The sequence below is a fragment of a genome, unplaced genomic scaffold (genome assembly GCF_019419815.1).
Source record: "Pyrus x bretschneideri cultivar Hongxiangsu unplaced genomic scaffold, Pyrus_bretschneideri_v1 Contig24, whole genome shotgun sequence".
In the NCBI taxonomy this organism is placed as follows: Eukaryota; Viridiplantae; Streptophyta; class Magnoliopsida; order Rosales; family Rosaceae; genus Pyrus; species Pyrus x bretschneideri.
The window spans coordinates 1,683,834-1,704,711 of NW_025999546.1; the positions used below are offsets into that span (position 1 = coordinate 1,683,834).

Below are 20,878 nucleotides of genomic sequence, written 5' to 3' on the forward strand. Positions count from 1 at the left end.
GTATATGTATATATAATTTGATAAATTTGACAAACTTACAAATTCAATTCGGGAAAATCTGGATGTTGGATTTTCGATTTGTAAATTTCTAAGGTTCTCAAATGATACCTACAACAACATATGATAATTCATAATGATCGAACAGGCAGATCTTCGTCTACTGCAAAGGTAAATAATCTACAATTTCCTTCAATCCGGAAAATCCATACATCGGATTTCCGATCCGTAGATTCCTAAGGTCCTTAACTAATACGTACAATAACATACTAAAATTTGATGACAATCCAATAGTTGGATTATCGACTATCGTACAAGAGTCTACAATCTAAGATTTTTCAATGCGAAAGATTCGTACATCAGATTTTCGATCCGTAAGTCTCTACGGTCCTCATATACTACACATGATAACATATAAAATTTCATATCGATCCAACGGTTAGATTGCCATCAACTAAATTCGAATGCTAGTACAATTTCCTTTAAATCAAAGTAATCGAACCGTTGTATAATGTTCAACAAATGGACCTTGAAACCAGATCCAGAACATTGAGGACATCTCATTGTCCAAAAATCCAATTGGCAAAAGTCCCCCACGCACCGCCACATGCTCTAGTTTCGATGAACGGAAACCTGAGTTTCCGACTATCTCCGATCATCCCCAAATTGCACAGGCTATTTGAACTTGGACACAAAGGACGGATACTATGCCTTCGCCAACTAGCATAACCCAGCATTAGCTCAACAACTAAACATTTTATGTGGTGACTGAGTGGCATGATAACGTCATTTCAAATTAGAATTGTTCAAAACTATTAAAGATACCAGAAATTGTGAATTATTACGTTCAGCACTAGAAGTAATCAAATAAATAATTGCTTTTCGGCACAAATTGCATTTATACAACACTAAAAAACCCTATATTTTTCTTTTTTGATACACGGTTTGCATATAGAATAACGTTATTAATTACTTGAGTTACAACAACCTCAACCTTTTAACTGACTAAAACAATAAATGTTGGAGTATATAATTTTTTTTAGAAAACTAGATTTTAATCTTTAAATAAGAAAAATGTCTTATACAAGATCAAAAGTTGATTTTAATCCTTAGATTATATTTAATCTAGCATATGCATTTAATGTCCCTTTCTTTTAAATTTTTATGGTGTCCAGAATTACATTTTAGGTAAAATATTGTACATTTTAATATCATTTGAAATTCAAATCAATTAGCTTTAGTTGGAGGTATTTACCATCACCAATTTTTTATAAGTATCTCATACAATAAAGAAAATATTTTGGTAAACATTTTAGTACACTTATGTTTTTGCACATTTTCTTATGTACATAGGGATGACAACGATTCGATTTGGGGACGAAAATGTTGTAACCTTCCTCATAACCAAGAAAATTAACCGTATCCATAATTACAAATTAACCATCGAGAATTATCCATAACCATATCCACCGGATAACGAATTTCCCATCGGTTATGACACACCCCGATCCGAAATGTTCACTAGAACCCCAAATCGAGCTGTGTTGGCCGACACCTGGAAGGTGACGAAACCATAAAGTGTGATAGTGTATAAAATGTGAATAAATTTGAACCTAATAGTATCTAAATACTAGAGTGCACTACGAGTGGAAGCGAGCCCATTTCACACGCGATGTCAGAGCATAAGTAAAGTACAGTAATGTGGGTAAGAATCATACCCTTAAAAGTAGCCACCAATACTAAGATTAGCCATATATCCTCGTCGATACGAACTCAGCAGTTAAAACCTGAAGGGGTACAAAACAAAAAGTGCGAGTAAACAGTAAAACCAAGCTTCCCAAAACTATTACCTTTCTATCAGTAATAACCCCTCACTGTAATTCCCTTATCGTTTTCTATAGGACAGTACAACATATATATATATATATATCCACCTATGCTCAAAAATGGCCAAAACCACGAATATGCCATGTTCATAGACTCTACAATGCATTAACAAGTAGGCCAAATGAACTTAATCAATATAAAATGATACATCAGCCAGAATCACCTAACGTGACCCGTACAACTGTACTCATATCTCATCAATCAATACTAACATATAAGTCGGGAGTCATCTCTAGTGACCTGTACGACTTATCCATATCTCATCAAGTATCCCTGCACACAAGTCGGAACCACCTCTAGTGGTCTGTACGACAGGACTGGATGTAAATAAGTACGCTTAAGTGCTACGATCACGTGAAGACTGGGAGAATAATCGCGGGTCACCTACGAGTCGGAACCACCTACAGTGGTCTATACGACATGCTTGTGCACCTACCTTGAGTCCAAGGTGAGTGTAAGGTGCGAAAGGTGAACATCACGTGAAGGACTGTGCCCTGACCACGGGCGGAAGCACTAACACCGGGGTGCAGGTATCCATATCTCAGCAATCAATACTAGCATACAAGTTGGGAATCACCTATAGTGACCTGAACGACTTAATCTATAGCTCATCAAACATCCCTGCACATGAGTTGGAACCACCTCTAGTGGTCTGTACGACAGGACTAAGTGTATATAAGTATGCTCAAGTGCTACGATCACGTGAAGACTGGGCAAATAATCGCGGATCACCTACGAGTCGGAACCACCTATAGTGGTTTGTATGACAAACATGTGCACCTACCTTGAGTCTAAGGTGAGCGTAAGGTGCGAGAGGTGAACATCACGTGAAGGACTGTGCCCTGGCCACGGACGGGGGCACTAACACCGGGGTGTAGGTTTGTGAGCTTTCAATGCATCTCAATATAACATGTGCAACTCATGGCAACCAATACGACAGTATCGGAGTTGCCTAACACATAAATGTAGTCATGCTATAACGCAATCGATTCAACTAATACCATAAACTCACCTAAACTTATCTGGGTGTCCTGCGTTCACCTTTGCACTTGAAAGCATTCCCAATAATTATATGCAAGTAATATACATATGGATATACCATGATGCAATCTAATACTCAACCATGTCGTAGCATTTTCCATTATAAACAATACGGTGTGAAATGTACAATCAATAACGCCCTACTCCCGAACTACTTATTTTCAGGAATAATTATCCATGACAACCCAATTAACACTAATTTAACTAACTAATTCACAAAACTAAAACTTGCATTTACCAATTTCCTTCGCGTTACTCAATTTCCCAAATAAGGCTTTTGTCTCAAATATATTATGGCTGCATCTAATGTCTCGTTAGACTGCCTATGTACCCTAAACAGGGATCAAGTCATTCGTAGTTCATATAGTACTTCAATCATTCACAATAATTATATATGAAGGTAATATACCTAATCAATTTAAAAGCGTCGATAGAACTCTCAATAATATGTACGATAAAAAAGAAAAAATCCACTCACCTGAAGTCTACGCTATGATTCTCTAGCGCACGCATCGAGATGTCCTGAATGATTGGTCCATGTGACCAATTATCAAATCACATCTCATAAATCTTATCCGTAAAATACGTAATTCACATAAAACACAACCTCATGGGCATTCTAAAATAGTTTGAGACCCATTGACCACAAGTCAACAGTCGAACAAAGATTAACGGTAGGGTCTACAAACCTGTATAACTCGACCCGGAAGATCCGCATATCAGATTTCCAATCCGCAACTCCCAACGATCCACAATATGTTTCTAGAATAACATATTAAAATTTCATTACGATCCAACGGTCAGATCTCCGCCAATTGCCTAAAACAAGTGGCCGTGATCATTTATTTTGCTAACTTACAAATCCAATTCAAGAAGATCCGTAAGTCGGATTCCCGATCCATAAATTCCGATGATCTTTAAATAGTACGTATTATAATGTATCCAATTTTGGTGACGATCCAACAGTCAGATCGTCGATTCACATTTTTATCAAGCAACGTATCGTAACGAATTTAGGTTCCAACGATCAACCTACGTCATTCAAATGACAAAACTGAATTCAAACCATTTGACATAGCCTAAAAATAGCATTGGCGGCCCACTGGCCATGCGCCGCCGCACGCGCCACCGCGGGTGGCGGTCGGCCGCCCCGACTCGCCGGAAAATCCAACTATTTCTAAAAATTCTCAAACTTCACAAAAATGAAGATCTCAGTGAGTGGAGCAACTTTCATACCTGTCACGAAGTCCAAAAGTGGATGGAAGATGGTCAATTTTGCCCACAAAGCCGGTGGGTGCCTAAAACTTCCCGGTGTCGATTCGTCTTCTAAAGTGGTCCAACGGGGTCAAGGTTGGTTGGGTTTTGCTCCTGGGATGATGGGCTACAAAGCCCAAGTGGTGGCATCGGCCATCACTTTGCCGATTTGCCGGAAAATCAAAAAGGGTGCTCGGAGCACCGTGAGAACTGCCAACTTTTGTGGCCATCAAACTGCCACATACCATGGTTAATCAAGGTGGTTCTTGGGTGGGTTTTGTAGAGGGGAATGAGAGCTTCAAGATGGTGGTGGTGATGTCGAAAAATTTCATCGGAGTTGGCCGGAATAAGCCTTGGAGAATTGGTGGTCACACAAGTCGGGCACGGGTGCACGGGAAGCTTTCCCATTTTTTTTTTCTTCTTTCTTTCTGATTGGCTGCAAGCTTTCCTCCCCTCTTCTAATTGGTTCCTTGTCCCCTTAATTTAATTGGTTCACTAATCCCACAAGGTGGGAATTCAAATATTTAAATAACCAATTTCAAACATTCATAACTATACCGTTATAATCCGGACTCACAAACGGTTTTCGCCAATGCATTCACACCAACAAGTACTATGAGAATATATTAAAAAAATAAGTCATACGTCTCTCTAAACGAAGATTAACATAAGTCAAAATCTTTATCTCTATGGCATTTTCGTAAATTCACGCTTTTAAAATAAAATAAAAACGTAAAATTTGGAACAGGTTGTCACTAGGGCTGGAAAAAAATCCCAAAAATCCCAAACCAAACCGAAAAAATCCCGATCCCAAACCAAAAAAATCCCAAACCAAAATTCCCGAAATTTTTGGTATGTCATCCCGAACCAAACCGAAATTTTCGGTATGGGATTCGGTATTGCATCTCCATTTTTTCGGTATTCCCATACCGAATTGAAATAAATATTATATATATATATATATATATATATTATTTTTTCATTATAAGAGAATTATTTCAACCGTTCATTGTTTTAGATTTAATCTGTGTCGTTCATTTGTTTTTAGGTTAGATCACCATTTCAATTTTGACTTCCTTTCGATTTCCTTACTTTCAGCAGCCTTCCTTCACGGCTTTACCAGACACTTATATGCAGCTTCAATATAGAAGAAATGCGATGTGGGACTTGTGCTGTGATATACCTTCTTTTAATTTGAGGAAAGCCAAATCAGTTATGATGTTGATGTTCGGTCCTTTGATCTACCTTTTCTGCCATCTATTGAGTGGATTATCCAGCCCCTTTGCCTGCTTAGACAGTCTAGTTTGAGATGATATAGTAGCTGTGAGTGCCTTTCGCACCGCGATCAGTCATTCAATGTCCACTAGGATTGCAGTTGTGGTGTAGCTTTGTATACTCGTCATACCATATGATGCATTACCATTGTCATTGCGTAAGTTTCATCTGGTGCCATAGGGTCATAGGGTTAACTTAGTTGTTTGGTTCATGTCTGCGAGAAATTGTGTTATCCTCGTTGTTTAGAAATAATTTATCAGTTATCTGTTATCCTTCATTGTAATTAATAATATTCTCAATGTTACATATCTGTAATGTTTTGCAGGTACGACTATTCGGGGTATGGGCAATCAACTGGAAAGGTCTGTTGGATATTTGAACAGTTTTTGTATTAACTAGTTGTTTGAGCACAGTGCATCACGTAAGTCCCATATTTTCATTGTTCCAGGCAAGTGAGCAGAATACATATGCAGATATTGAAGCTGCATATAAGTGTCTTGAAGAAAGCTATGGTACTAAGCAGGAAGATGTCAAATTAGTATAAAATTAAATAACAAATTGGCAGTTTGGGCCTAAAAGCATAATATGTCAAATTTTACTCCAAAAACATAATATGTCAAATTTTAGTCCAAAAGCCCAAAAGCATTTCGAGATTCCCGATTTGTCCCGAATCCCGAAATTATTTCGGGATTCCCGAAAATTGGGATTCCTGAAAATTTGGTTTGGGATTGGTATTGAATTTGGGATTCCCAAAAATTTCGGTTTGGGAATCGGGACAAGGGTTTCGGTATGAGATCCCATACCGAACCACCCCTAGTTGTCACAGGTTAACCGTTATATCTATCTTCGTAAAAAACAAAAATTTATATTCATCCAATTGATGCACAATAATTTAATAAATACTAATTTTGTCATTAAATAACCACATCCAATAATACAAAACATAACAACAATTGAATTTTGTAGAGTACAAAAATAAGAGTATTGAATAAAATATTGATGATGTTGGTTGTTGATATATCCTATAAACATGATGTTTGGTGTATAATAAATATAGTATAGGGTTCGGTGAATACTATTATACTATACTAAATATATTATGTTGTGAATAATGAATATGTAATAATGGTATAGGTTAACTCAAATATAAATTGTCACATCCCGGCCAGGGGGGGACTACTTTCCGGGCCCGCTCAACCACCGTAGCACGATATTGTCCTCTTTGGGCTTACCATTCCCTCACGGTTTTGTTTTTGGGAACTCACGAGCAATTTCTCAGTGGGTCACCCATCATGGGATTGCTCTAACCCCTTTCTCGCTTAACTTTGGAGTTCTTACAGAACTCGAAGCTAGTGAGCTCCCAAAAGGCCTCGTGTTAGGTAGGGATGAGAATATACATTTAAGGATCACTCCCTTGGGCGATGTGGGATAAATAATATATATATATATATATATATATATATATTATAATACTATATATTATTTATAAATTATATTATATAAATATATATAAGGAAAACTAATGAAAATGGCTTGAAAATTTTGAGTTTTAATAATAAGAACAAAATAAAGGATAAAGGAAATAGTACCAGGATTGACTTTTTAGTGTAAAAATGTGGTTTTTCGTTAAAGTGAACAGTAGTGTGGGCTTTTCGTTAAAACTCTCATATATATATATATATATTATCCGGTTCGAATTTGGAGACAAATACAGATTGGGAATCCCAATAACACCATATCCAAAACCATAACCAAATAAAGTTTACTATTTTTCCCCATATCCATAACATACCTAAATTTTCATATCCAAATCCGCTCCATTAGAACGGTTATCCACAATTATTGAGTTTAACGGTTTGAATTGTCATCTCTATATGTACAGATATTTCAACACGCTAGTTTAGTGTAATATGTTTAGGTACAGACATTTTTGTACAGTTTGGTATAATATATTTAGTTACGGATATTTTGGTACACTAGTATAATATGTTTAGATATGAACTTTTCGCTGCAATTATATTTTAGCATATTTTTTATGTGCCAGTAATTCATTACAATATATTTATGTATATACATTTCAGTATATTAATTCAGTAAATTATGATATAAATGTTTAGATACATTAATTAAAAGAAGTTCAACAAAATTAAAAAATTAAAAAAAATGTATAATAATAAATTTGAAATTTATGTAACGACATTAAATAAGATATCTATTAAAGGGGGTGTAGTCAAATTAAGATTTGAAAGAATTGTAAAAGATTTTAGAATCAGCTTGTAGTCAATTAGGATTTTAAAATTATGGTGTAGTCAAAGTAAGATTTAACAAGATTTGAAAGAATACATTCAAATCCAGGTGTAGTTAATTAAGATTTAAAATTCTTGCTACAAATACGTGGGTATTCAAAATGTTATGGATTTTAATGGATTTCATTAAGTAATGGATTTTGGAGGATTTGAGAGCCAATTTACGAATAAAAAGGGCTGTGAAGAATCCCATTCACACCCCTAGGATTTCTTTCTTCAAACTGACTTCTCTCTTAATGCTCTCGATGTTGTACTCCTGCGACAACTCGTTCTTCTCCTTGGCTTCCACCTTGGCAAAAGTACATATTCGCGCTTGAGCTTGATAGCTGCCTGTCACGGGGTTTCAAGGCTTGGCAGTGTCTGCACCATGGTGTTGGTTTTAAACCCTCATCGTTTTCGTCGGGATTTAATCGCATTTTGAGCTACTATTTTGTGTTGTCTAATAAGAGCCAAATGGCAATTAAAACCCATTTAAATTTTCGGCACAAAGGTGTTAGCTTCTAATTGTTTCCTTTGTTGAAATTTTGAAACCGTCAGCAGCTGCTTTTGCTTTCTTATCTTTCCTTTTCTTCTATTTTCTCAGATTGAGAGAGAGAGAGAGAGAGAGATTCTAATGGTGGAGAGAGATTTTTCACATTGACCAGCAATTAACTCAAAACATCTTTCACATTTAATCTTGATTGTGTATTTATCTATTTAGCATTTTCATTAACAAATATTAGGTGATGAGGATATTGATGCATAGTACTATAGTATAGTAAACTAATACATGACCTTGAGCTTTTACAATGTGTTTTTGTTGTGGTTGCTTTATCTGAATTTTTACTTTGTGTGTCAGATTTCTATATCATTTATGTTGTAGGAATCAACTATAAATCCCTAGAAATCCATGAAATAAGTTCATACAAATCCATAGAAATCTATAATAAAAATCCATATAAATCTACCAAAATCCATATAGATTTGTAGAGTCTATTAAAATCCTTTATTAGAATCTATCACTTTAAAAAATCCATTAAAATCCTCTAAAATCCAAATTGACTACACTCCCTAAATGTTAAAACAAAATACAACATAAATTTGAATTATGAACACCAGATTTTTATTAAAGTTTAATCTTTTTTAAGAATTAAAGTCCAAAAACCCTTAATTTTTTTTTCAAGAAGTTTGGGAGTAAAATTGGAAGACGAGTGAGCCAAAGAAGGTAATGAGAATGAAGAGAAGCACAACAGCAATGAAGGAATACTTACAAACAACAACAAGCATAGCCGATGCGATGGACAGCACCTGCACACTCACCCACGTCAGCAGCCCAGTAAATCCGACAGCCAAGACGTTGTTAGGATCTGGGTCTGGTAAGAGATCACCCCATCTGATGTTGCCGAATAAAGGCTGTTGATTCTTCCCTAAATCATCAACACTGCCACTACCGTCGGATCCAATTCCTTCATCTTTGCCTTTCTCTTCTACCTTCTCCTTGGAATTCGAATCCTGCTCCAACCCGTTGTCGTTGTTTGCAAATACCACAAATCTTTTGGGTATTTTTGGGATTTCAGTTTTGAGGGGCGAATTATAAGAGAAATTGAGATGGGTCTGCAGTGACGGTAATGGAATAGATGGAAGTTTTGGGATTGGTGGATGTGTGAGAGCAGTGAGCCCTAAACATGTTTTCTCGCACATCCAAATTTTCCAGGAAAATTTGGAAACCGAGAAAAAGGACCTTCCTATTTCCCCACAATATTTTTCAATTTTTGTGGGTTGGGTTTTGGGTTGTATGTGAATTGGGGCTGAAGAATTTGGACTCAATTAAAAGTAGAGATTGTGGACTTTGGACTCGGTTGCAAACTTGCAAGGGCTTTCCGCTTTCTGTATCATTTGTCATGTCGAACTTGGACTAGAAATCGGATATGAAGTATGAAGCATGAAGTGATCGCGTTTTTATCTTTGCTTGCATGGAAATCATACCCAGGAGAACTGGATTTACATGTCATATAAACAAATAAGGGGGTGTTTTCAATTCCGTCGTTGTATGAATGACTGTCTTTTTTTTTTTTCTTTTTAAACAAATGACAGTATTTGTATTCGTATTTTGACTCGGGTACTAAGATATATAAATATATATTTTTTGGATTGGGAGAGGCCACAACACCTTTGCTATAAGGCCACGAACATGACCTTCCTTGAGAAATAGGCTGCCCTACATATGTAATGACTCAAAACTATTGTAATACACACACAAATATCAATACACCACAATGGATGTAGCTTGATTCCAGGTGAACCAATCTATCTCTTAGGATATGGTTCATCTTACCCGCTTCAACTGCCTGTGTCCACACAAGTTCTTTAATGACTAACCATTTTCTAGCATCAATAGCAATAGCTAAAAGTTTTTTTTTTTTTTCACTTTAAAAGATTTTCTTTTAGCTCTTGAACAACTTATGCCATGTTATATTATAATTAATGATTTATATATGAAAGCATCTTAAAATTTTAGGAGTTCTTATTTACAAAAGCTCAGGGAGTTTTGTGGAAAAAAATCAATGAATATGAGGAGTTATGTGAAATCTATGTGATTAACTATAAGAAATTTGTGGAGAATTTTTTAATGATATAATCGATTTTTGGATTATATTTTCACAGAAGGGGCTTCATGGAAACAATATGAAACTTCAAGGGGTATTATTATAAACCTCAAGGGATTTGTGTGAACACGGAAAGGATAATACTAGAAAGATTAAATTTATAGACAAAATTTTGGAAACTAAAAGACATGGAAGTTGATGATTGGTTTAATATTTAAACGTTAATAAATGTGCTCATTACGATTGGTGACATATTATTTAGTTTACAAATTTAGTCTCCCTAACATTACCCACACGGAAAACATCAAGGGATGCTAGTGTAATCAAATAAAAATTGTGAGGTATGGTTAGGGTTAATATTGTCACAAACCTACCATTTTACACTATGGAGATGATTTGTGGACTAAAGTTTCGTCGCATCATATCTAGTGAGACAAGCTTATTCTTTTGGTAATTTGCTTGCATTTACAAAATGTTTTCATCTTTTTATTATTATTTTTTTCTCTTTAAAAACAACTAGTGTCAAGCCACGGTTATCCAAAATATTTTCATTTTTTATTAAGAATACAAAATATTTTCAATATTAGGATTAGGTTAGTTGTATTTATTAACTTTAGTTTTTTTCTTTTTCTGTCTGAAGATAAATTCGATTGAATAAACTCATAAACGTGTCATTACATTGATGCCAGCAGCTAGAAAGCTAAAATGGCTCAAAGCGATCCCAATAAAAACTCAAAGGCCACAATAATATGATGATGAGAAGCCAAAACAGGAAGTTGAAGAAGAAATTAGATGCCTAAACATGAAATTATTTATTAATTTAAATAAGAACGCCTTATCTTTTAGGAACTTATGCATTAATTAACATAATAGAGATGAAAGATTATTGTTGGAACTACTGCCTCAAATATTGTTTAGAACTAAATTACTGTTATAAAGATAAGAAATAAAGAGGCCTATGTTTTCTTCCCTTTGGGATCATATATGGTAAACCAATATTTGATCAAAGACGTACGTCTAAAAGCTGAAATGATTGATGGTGATGTCCAGCTGTGAAAGGAGCACCCACAATCCCTTTGTGGTAAAGTCAAATATCGAATATTGCTCGCAAGTATCCATCCGCCTTCAAAAAACCACTTTTGGTTGATTTGTTCAAATGTGGAGTCTGATTCAAATATTCGCTTGGAAATGCTTTGCCATGTGAGCCAAAAAGATGGTTGTTCCTACTCCTAACTGATACAAGGTTGGGAGGCAAAATAGGATGTAAATTATAGATTTTAGAGTGCTTGGTCAGTTTGCCGAATTTGAGCTGTTATACGATGTAATTCATGTTAGTATTTGTAGGTTTAAACCTTTGAATCTGGGAATTGTTTCAAAGGGAATGAAGAGAGAGAGAGAGAGAGGCTAAACCTAAAGGTCTAAACCTAACAAACAAGTCAAACAACACCATAAAGTTAGGAGGAAAAAAAAAAGTGAGATAAACATGGATGCCGACATGCATATTAATTTGAGAAGCGTAAGCCAGACAAGCCAATATAGTTTAAAAACAAAATAGCACAAGCCGCTATCGGAGTAGAATCATGCCATGTTAAAGATGGAGAAGACAAACCCATGTAAGCAAAATTGTCAACAACAAGATTTCCTTCGCGATATATGTGAGATGCGTAGAAAGTCATTTTCCGAATGCGATCCAAACAAATAGACCATTGCGTACGGAGAGGCCAAGAAGAATCAAAATTAGACGATTGAAGAGCAGAAATAATACTAGAACTGTCACTTTCCAACCAAAGACAATGGCAACCCCTCTGATATGCAAACTCTACACCAATAATAATTGTTGATAATTCTACAAAAAAAAGAGTTGTGATGACCAATCCAACCGTCTAAGCAGATGATTGGTAAACAAATAGAGAAGGAAACAAGGGGACAATGTATTTAAGCACATAACCCACCGTTGATCAAGTATACAATGTTATTATGACTCACCTATTTTAAAGAGTATGTCCAAGTCAGATGGTATTACTAAAACAAGACACATTAAGGTTTGAGATTTTAAGTGAAAATGGAAGACCTAGTGGTGTTAAGAATGAATTCTATGTTGATGAGATGAGGGATTATGCAAAGGCTTAAAGAGGTTTGGCTACTCTCGATATTACCAAGTGGTTTTATGGTGAAACCTTAACTTTTTTCATAGTATGTAGATTGTCCCATGTGTGAAGTTAAACAGTCACACGCGCTTCACATCACCCCGTTGTGTTGTCTTTGTGTTAGGCTTGAAAATTCACCACACGTGAGGGGGCACGTTGCGAATGAATCTCACATTGATGAGAGGGAAGACCATGCAATGACTTACAAGAAATTGGAACATTTCCTATATTACTAATTGATTTTACGGTGAAAACTCAATTTTCTTCACCTGGTGCTCGAAGGCACTGCTCTCAGCACTAAACTAAGGTGGTGCAGATGGCTAATTGACTAGACAGAAGTTAGAACCCTAGAAGGGTAAAACCGTAAAGATGGGTGGATGGCCAGTCAAATACTGAAAAGGTAAAAACCACACACGGGTGGCACTGTTCGCAATCCCATGGTACAGAACAGGATTTTCATGCTCTCTCATGGAATGCTTTTCCATCTGTCATTACGTATTCTCCTTATAATTTTTTTCTCACATCCACAGAGTGACAGTGATGCAAGAGTGACGAAAGTTGCGTTAGACTCGGATCCTGTCTCCAATGGTAAAAGCTTACATTCTGCAATGCACACAGAAATCTTGGTCCCCCTCTCCCTCCCTTCTCTCTCCTCTATTCTAAAAAGCAAAAGCTCTTTCGCCAATGAATAACTGCGACTGTTAATTACTGCTAGCCAAATTTCCCCCCCCTCTCTCTCTCTCTCTAGGGATATGGATGACTATGGACCTCCAGATCTCCGGCATCTGATGGCCTCAAAAACCCAGTTTTGTAAGCCCTTACAATTCCCAGAGCAATTTTCAGTACACCACAATCTCACGCCTCCACCGCCACCGCCGCCCCATTATCATCACCACCCCATATTGGTAGGCAGTGAGATTGTTGCAGCTGCTGGCTTGCTCGACCATCATCGTTATACTAGTATGATCACTACAACTGCTTGTCATCCTAGTATTACTATTAGTAGTAATACTTCTGCTGCTGCTGCGATATATGGGATAGAGTTGGAGCATGGATGGAATAATATTGATGGAGCAACTAATAATAATAGTAGGTGGCCAAGACAAGAAACTCTTACTCTTTTAGAGATTAGATCTGCTCTTGATTCCAAGTTCAAGGAGACTAATCAGAAAGGACCCCTGTGGGATGAAGTCTCTAGGTATATCCTATTGCTTCTGTTCTTAATTTGTATATACTAACTTCTTTCTCAATTCTTTTCATCAACACAAAATATATGGAGAATGAGGTCACTACAACCAGCTGAGGTGTTTTCTTCTTTCTAATTTCTTGTAATATTTGTCATTTTTTTTTCATTAATTAAGATGGATGTTCATTTTTATTTCAACATAAACAGAAGAGAAAGAAATTGAAAGTGTGAAATTTCATTTATTTTACTTCTGAAATCCTAGCGAGCCTACTTATTGTTTCATATAGTAATGTTATTTTCTTAGATACTGTCAGGCTTTTTGATGAATTAATGTTTGATCTTCTGAGATAATTTAGTGCATGAAAATGACAAAGTATTTGAGTTAACTAGAGATCGACCCAGGTCTTCTTTTTTTATTCTTTTTCTGGTTTTGGTATGCAAATTGACTGTTCCAAGACTGAGAGTAGTTTTCTCGTTGAGAGGCCTTCTTGTTCAATTAGGGCAATGGAATCTGCTTAACACCTAAAAAAGGCCATACATTTCATACGACATCGATGTAAGGTGGAATACTGTTATTAATTTACACCTTAATTAACTGAAATTCTTAAACTGAAAATTCTAGCTGAATATATAGTAATCTCAATGACTTATAGTCTATATAAAGGAAGGAATGGTGTGGCTATCTTGATAATATAACAATATATAATTTCTACACGATCCTATCTTAATTTAATATTTTGAGGATATGAGAAATTAAGTACATGAATATTTTGTCTATAATTTTATTAAAATTTGTTCCTGTTGTTCTATTTTCTTGATGTATAGGATAATGGCTGAGGAACATGGATTCCAGAGATCTGGGAAGAAATGCAAAGAAAAGTTTGAGAACTTGTACAAGTACTACAAGAAAACCAAGGAAGGGAAATCTGGGAGGCAAGATGGGAAGCACTATAGGTTCTTTCGTCAGCTTGAAGCAATTTATGGAGATCATCATCAAAGTAGCAATCAGTCCTCCATTTACGGTAGATCAAACCCTCTTCTTTGTCACCCTACTCCAAGTGGCAGTTTTGACCGAGATCAAAACCAAGAAGAAGTAGTTGTGCAAGACCAAAAGATTATAAGCTGCGAGAGCCTTAGTTCCAATAACTCAACTGAATTTGATCAAAACCCACCCTCGGAGAACATCGACGACAATGAGTCACTTTCAGCTATTGATTATTTCATGATGAAACAGTCAATGGAGAGCCATAAGAATGAGAATAAAAGTTATGCGACCCAGGTAAAGAAGAAATGGAAAGCAAAGGTGGAGGAGTTTGTGAGCTCACAAATGGGGAAGGTAATAAAGACCCAGGAGGAATTGATGGAGAAGATGGTAAAGAGTATTGAAGATAGTGCGGATGAGAGGATAGCTAAGGAAGAAGAATGGAGGAAGCAAGAGGCGGCCATGTATGAGCGAGAAGTGCACGAGTTTTGGGCTAAGGAGAGAGCATGGGTTGAAACTCGAGATGCGGCGATAATGGAGGCTCTAAGCAAATATACAGGCCAAGGAGCTTACAACAACAATGGCAAGGACGATATTGCAAAAGAAACTGGTAATGATAACAGAAAGAATTATCCTAGATGGACTGAGCATGAAGTTGCAAGTTTAATACAGCTGAGGACTAGCTCGGAACTCACATCCCAAGAAAGTGAGTATCTGAAGGAGGAGGGCGTGTGGAAGGAGATAGCTGCAAAAATGGGTAGTTTGGGCTACACAAGGAATGGAGGGGAGTGTAAAGAGAAATGGGAGAATATAAGTGTTTGTTTTAGAATGACAACAGAATGGAACAAGATGCACAAACAAGAAACGAAGACTAATAACATGTACTTTAGTCAGATGTCTTGTTATGAAGAAGGCCAGGAAGTTTGGAATCAAAGACAGGATGGGATGGGAGTTCAACAAATGGATGAGGGACTTTCACCATCGTGTTGTAATATGGATGTGAACTCTAGCTCGTTGCACATTCCATTTAATGGAGGAGAAAATCTGTGGGATGAGAGATACTCTCATGCAACCAACTCACCACGTGACAACCGTTAATTGGACAGGTGATGCATTTTTTGAACACGTGACACACATCTATTATACTGGTGAAAAAGAACCAGTATGGAACTGTGAAGCTCATCAGCAAGGGGAAAAGAACCAGTACTAAGTTTAGAGCAAGGTAATTAATTAATTAAAGAGACTATTTGAGTTCTCTCTATGAGTAAATATGTGACTTAATTCTTATCGTAGAGTTTTGCCAATGTGTTTTGTTTCTGGAGAAAGTGCTTTTCTAATTTGTCCAGGTAAAAAGCATTGATTGGGGGGGCTTTTATTAAAAGTTTAAAGTGTAGGATTGTTTCCTCATGGTCTTTGTTGATTAATTTGCTTCCTGAATGGATGTGTTCCTAATCAAGCAAGTAAGGTTCCTTAACCCAAAAAAAAAAGTCACTTTGACCACATATCATGTTATATAGCGTGATTAATTACAGCGGGGGAGAAAAATGAGAATTACACAAGCAGCTGTCTAAAAAAATACTTTTCATGGTTCAGACTGCAGGTTTGTGAATTCTAATTGATACTATATATGTCTTCCAACTGAAGAGTCTGAAGACCCTTTTGTTTTTAGCCTTGTTTGGGAGTGTTTTGACAGTACCAAAAGTGCTTCAACTATTTGTGTTTTGAACTGCAAAACTACTTCAAGATATATAATTAATGTTTTCTAATAGCATTTGTACAAATAGATAATTAAGTATTCTAGAACATCATGTACATACGTGGTTGCTTCTTCACAAGCATTAATTCTAAAATGGATATGTAAGAGCACTAGGGGTTTAGTTAGTTACACACACACACACACACACACACACTTAACATAAGAACCACTATGTAAGAAGGACGTACTTGGGGTTTTTATGAAAATTTGATTATGTTACTAATAAAAAAAACTACTGCGTTGCACTCGAGTTTTTAATGAAATTGATACTGCGTTGCACTCGGATTCTTAATGAAGTTTGTACATGGTTATAAACAAATTCCTACTCATACGTATTTGTAAAAGTTTTTGATATAGAATCATCAGGATTTATAGCATATATATACTATCATTTCGAAAAAAGTACATGCTCCTTATTTTGGGTTTGTTACTTTTATTGTTTTACAGCGTGTACTTCTGATTTAGGTTCTAAAGTTTTGGGAATAGATTGCTTAATATCGATTACCAATTACGTTGATCAATACTTAATTAGTACATTGTCAATATTTTTGTTTGTATTTATTTATATTTGATTGCTTTTTAGTAATATCGATAAAAAAACTAATGATAATCTCATGTGTCGGTATCTCACTTATTTAATTGCATGCACCACGATTATTTGGTTTAACCTGATTATTTCCTTAGGAATTTTTATGGTTTGTTGCCAAAAACAAATTGATCAACATCCACAAACCTAGGGCTACCAAAGGTCATGGATTAAACATCGAACAAGAAACCACAATATTTTGAAAACTCATGGAGAAAGTGAGAAAAGAACCGATAAACCCATTATGTAAAAAAATATTATCAACAGAGTCAGCTTCTCAGAACATATGCTCAATACCTTAATTAAGGTTTCTTGCAATTGCATGCATGTACCCAATTAATTGCTTATATTCACAATTTACATCTTACAGTAGAATAGTAGAGACACATTGGTCATCAGACACTGAGTTACTGACAGTAAAGTCATGCATGGATTCATGGCAGCACGTACCTTCACACCATTTGTAAGTAAATAAATTTTGTTTATTTACTGGGTAACTGAAGCCATACGTTACCCGGGCAGGGGAACACCAACGGTAAAAACCGTCCTTTCATGGAGATCAGATCAGCAGCTCGCCCAAGCTGGGTCAGCCGCATGAACCCTTTGATATGTATGTACGTAACGCAGATACCAAGAATTCTGCAGAATTTTTCTATTACCATTAGAATCCCAGGTAGTAACAAAATAAGCTTTAGATTTATCTTACCAGGAGGCAGGAGCTAAAAGGGATTCTTCACATATTTTAGACCAATTTGAACTCTGCAATGTGTTATGCGTTTTGTTTGATTTTTATTATAAAGAAAGTCTCTTTAAAAATTTAAAAAAAAAATAGAGAAAAGGAAGAAGAAGATCCAACCTGAATAATCATGAGTTTAATTATTAAGAACATCTTCAAAGAAAAGATCAAATTTTAAACATATAATTTAAATTTAATAGCCTATATTATAATTTGACATCTTTTAAAATTTTAATCTCCACTCCATATGTTAAATTGAACTATTATTTTATTACATTATTTTCTTTTTATATTTATATTTTACAAATATCAATAACTTCCACAATCACAGTCCCTTCCGCTTCTTCTTCCCTGTTGACCCAAACCCCAACCCTTCGCGATATTCCAAACCTCACCCCACCTCTTTGGAGGCCCCCAAGTCCCATCTTGACGGTGGAGACGACCTTGACCGGTCGACACTGTAAGTCATCGAGCGGAGGTGCAGAGAGAAAAGACGACGACGAAGAGGGAGAAAGGGCGATGAGAAGGGTTTTGGGGGGATCTTTATGAACAACATGTTCGTGGGCTGGAATGGTGGTTCAAAAACCTCAATTGGTGAGAGGAGATGGCTACGGGTTTGGGCAGAGAGAGTGGAAGAGTAGCTTCCATAGCTTCTATTTAAATGGGGGAATCGAATCGACCGATCGGAAAGATGAAATTGTCGCGTTGGTTCTGTTTCTGGTTCGGCAGGATGCAGAGATGAAGAAGATGATTATTTTTTTTTTTTTTTTTTTTGGCGCTTCTCAGTTTGCTATGAAAAAGGTGGATAGGCCACAGGGAAAAGTGTTTAATAAGACCATCTCCTCAAATATACCAAATAAAATTAGAAGACATTTAGGTGTTCTCTGATGAATATGTCATATATGATGTGACATATAAGTAATTTGACTCCTTGCATTTTAGCTGCTTTTTTTTACAGTAAACAAATAAGAAGTCAAATATATTTAATAAATTTTTTAATACATGGATCCCAATAGAATAAAAACTACCATTAATTTTGATTATTTTTTTTAATAGTTAATGTAACTCTAAGCCCAATAAAATAATAAAATAAATATCTGACACATCTATTGGAAAAGAAGAAAATTTGGCACTTGTATTCAATTTGCCACATCAGCTACCAAATAAAATTTTGACATATTATATTTGACATCTCCTTTGGAGATGCTCTAATGAATTAAAAATATTTGACGTTGCTGTCAAATTTGACAGCAAGGGTGTGGGCTGTTATTCCATGTCATGTCATATCAAATTTAGCTTATCGGTTGCAAAATTTTGTTTCTGCCTTTTATGATTGTTAAAGCTAATTTAGACATTTTGACAGCTCCTTTGAAGATGGTCTAAAGGGGCAGTTGATAACTTGATATATTCATTTAATGTTCAGTTTTTATTTTACTTAAAAAAAATAAAAAAAATAAAAAATAAAATAAAAAAACCTCAAACTTGCTCTTTGGATCATATGAGTAAAGGAAGAGCATGTGATTGTGTTTTAGGGAATAAAACTGGTGTTGGTGATTTGAATTGGTCAAGTGCTAAATTAGGAATTGAGACTGCATGCTTTTGTACCATTTTGGTTGTAAACTATATGTTATTGTTTGTCATTTCACAAGTTTCATAGCTTATCAGGTATTTTGTGTAACACGATACACTTCCCCATAATGTAGCTGTCTTTCTTGCAAAGTTTTAGATCAGGGGTTCGAGCTGAGGGATTGAGAGTAGTTTAGCATGCTGGCAGTGACACCTAAGAGTAGGGTTTGTAAACTTTTATTATTATATTTAGATTAATGCCTCAATTCATTGTTGAACTAGTGTTTATTGTAACTGTCGTTAATTCTCTGATATAATGTATGTATGAGTTTTAATAAACTCTTCGTACTTATTGTACCATTACATCTTGATGTCGCGCATTAATTTTGTACGTATCTTGAGATCCGACGTAACATCTTTCAATCCTTTTCAAAAGAAGAAAATGAATGTCATTTACATCACATATTCATGTGCACAACAATGCCATAATCGTCTCCTCCGGTCTTCTCTCTATTCTCTCCTTCTCATCGCCACCAGGACTGTTGTTTGGAGATCAATTGCAAGCTTTGAGAATGGGTTCGTAATACTGTCCTCCCCTTTTTGCCTCACCTAAATCATCCGAAAAACTCAACTCTATCGATTTCTTCCGGTCGACCAAATCGGTTAACTAAAAGTGGGTAAACTGACTTGGCCGTGTCAGTGCCGGTTGCGATTTACTCGTCCCTACAAGTGTTCGTTGGTTTGTGATTTCGCCTTACATTTCAGTTACCTATTCGATTCCACCCCTAGCCACACATGTCTTGTGACACTACGAATGGGGCACAACGAATTGTGCCGAATTTGCAGCGGCCCATTTGTCGCGTTAGATAAGACTTGGACTTATAGAATGGGATCGCAGGTTTTAAATTATAGAGGCCTATTTGGTTAAAGGGCCCAATATTCGAATGAAAGTGTTTTTAAAAAACGGAATAGGATTATCTCCTCTCTTTTTTCTCTCATCTTCCCTCTCCTCCTATTTGAATGGTTAAAGGTTAAGTCATGTCAACGTCTTATATTAATTTTTTATAGAAGGAGAAAAATAAAATAGAGAATGTAAAAGGAGGGGAGAGAATCATTGTCCTTTAAAAACAATTGACAGTATTTTTAGATTATAAAAAGCAATTTTGACAATATTTAGCCGAAAAGTTAAGTACTCATTTAGAACTGTAAGTGTTTTTGGTGATACAATAATTCTAGGGAGACTAAATTTATAAATTAAAATTGCAAACTAAATAATGTACCACTAATAAGAAATGAGCACGTTTATCAACTTTTAAGTAATAATCCAATTATCAACTTCCATATCATTTAGTTTACAAAACTTAGTCTACAAATTCAATCTCCCTAGCATTACTCTGGGTGATATTTAGTAACAATTCAAGTGGATTTTAGAAAAACACTTTAAATGACATGTAAGAAAAACAAATATGATACTTCATCCAAAAAAACATTTAATGTTGTAAAAACTATGGGAATTGAATACCCACATGGTTTAACCAAAAGTGAAAAATAAAAAGGACTAGAAATAGTAGTAT

At 35.7% G+C, this 20,878-nt stretch overlaps 2 protein-coding genes across 3 annotated transcripts; one reads left to right on the forward strand and one right to left on the reverse strand.

Moving 5' to 3' along the window:
- Window positions 1-8,918: 8,918 nt before the first annotated feature.
- LOC125478344 lies at window positions 8,919-9,440 on the reverse strand. Its single transcript, XM_048586489.1, has one exon. The coding sequence runs from the start codon at window positions 9,438-9,440 to the stop codon at window positions 8,919-8,921; it is 522 nt and encodes a 173-aa protein (XP_048442446.1).
- Window positions 9,441-13,045: 3,605 nt separating this feature from the next.
- Window positions 13,046-17,738, forward strand: LOC103929511 (trihelix transcription factor PTL-like). 2 transcript variants are annotated; one of them, XR_007258935.1, is made up of 3 exons: window positions 13,046-13,690; window positions 14,504-15,882; window positions 17,373-17,738. XR_007258935.1 is itself a non-coding variant. In XM_009338715.3 (2 exons), exons 1-2 carry the CDS (start codon window positions 13,245-13,247, stop codon window positions 15,756-15,758), a joined length of 1,701 nt encoding a protein of 566 aa, XP_009336990.2. In that variant the 5' UTR covers window positions 13,046-13,244; the 3' UTR covers window positions 15,759-16,067. The 2 variants fall into 2 exon arrangements, 1 of the variants encoding a protein (XP_009336990.2); XM_009338715.3 differs by lacking the exon at window positions 17,373-17,738 and having other exon boundaries at window positions 14,504-16,067.
- Window positions 17,739-20,878: the final 3,140 nt, after the last annotated feature.

Coding starts and splice junctions, on each gene's coding strand:
- LOC103929511 (XM_009338715.3), top strand. CDS start 13,245: ATGGATGACTATGGACCTCCAGATCTCCGGCATCTGATGGCCTCAAAA. Junction 13,691..14,503: donor CTGTGGGATGAAGTCTCTAG/GTATATCCTATT, acceptor CTTGATGTATAG/GATAATGGCTGAGGAACATG.
- LOC125478344 (XM_048586489.1), bottom strand. CDS start 9,440: ATGTGCGAGAAAACATGTTTAGGGCTCACTGCTCTCACACATCCACCA.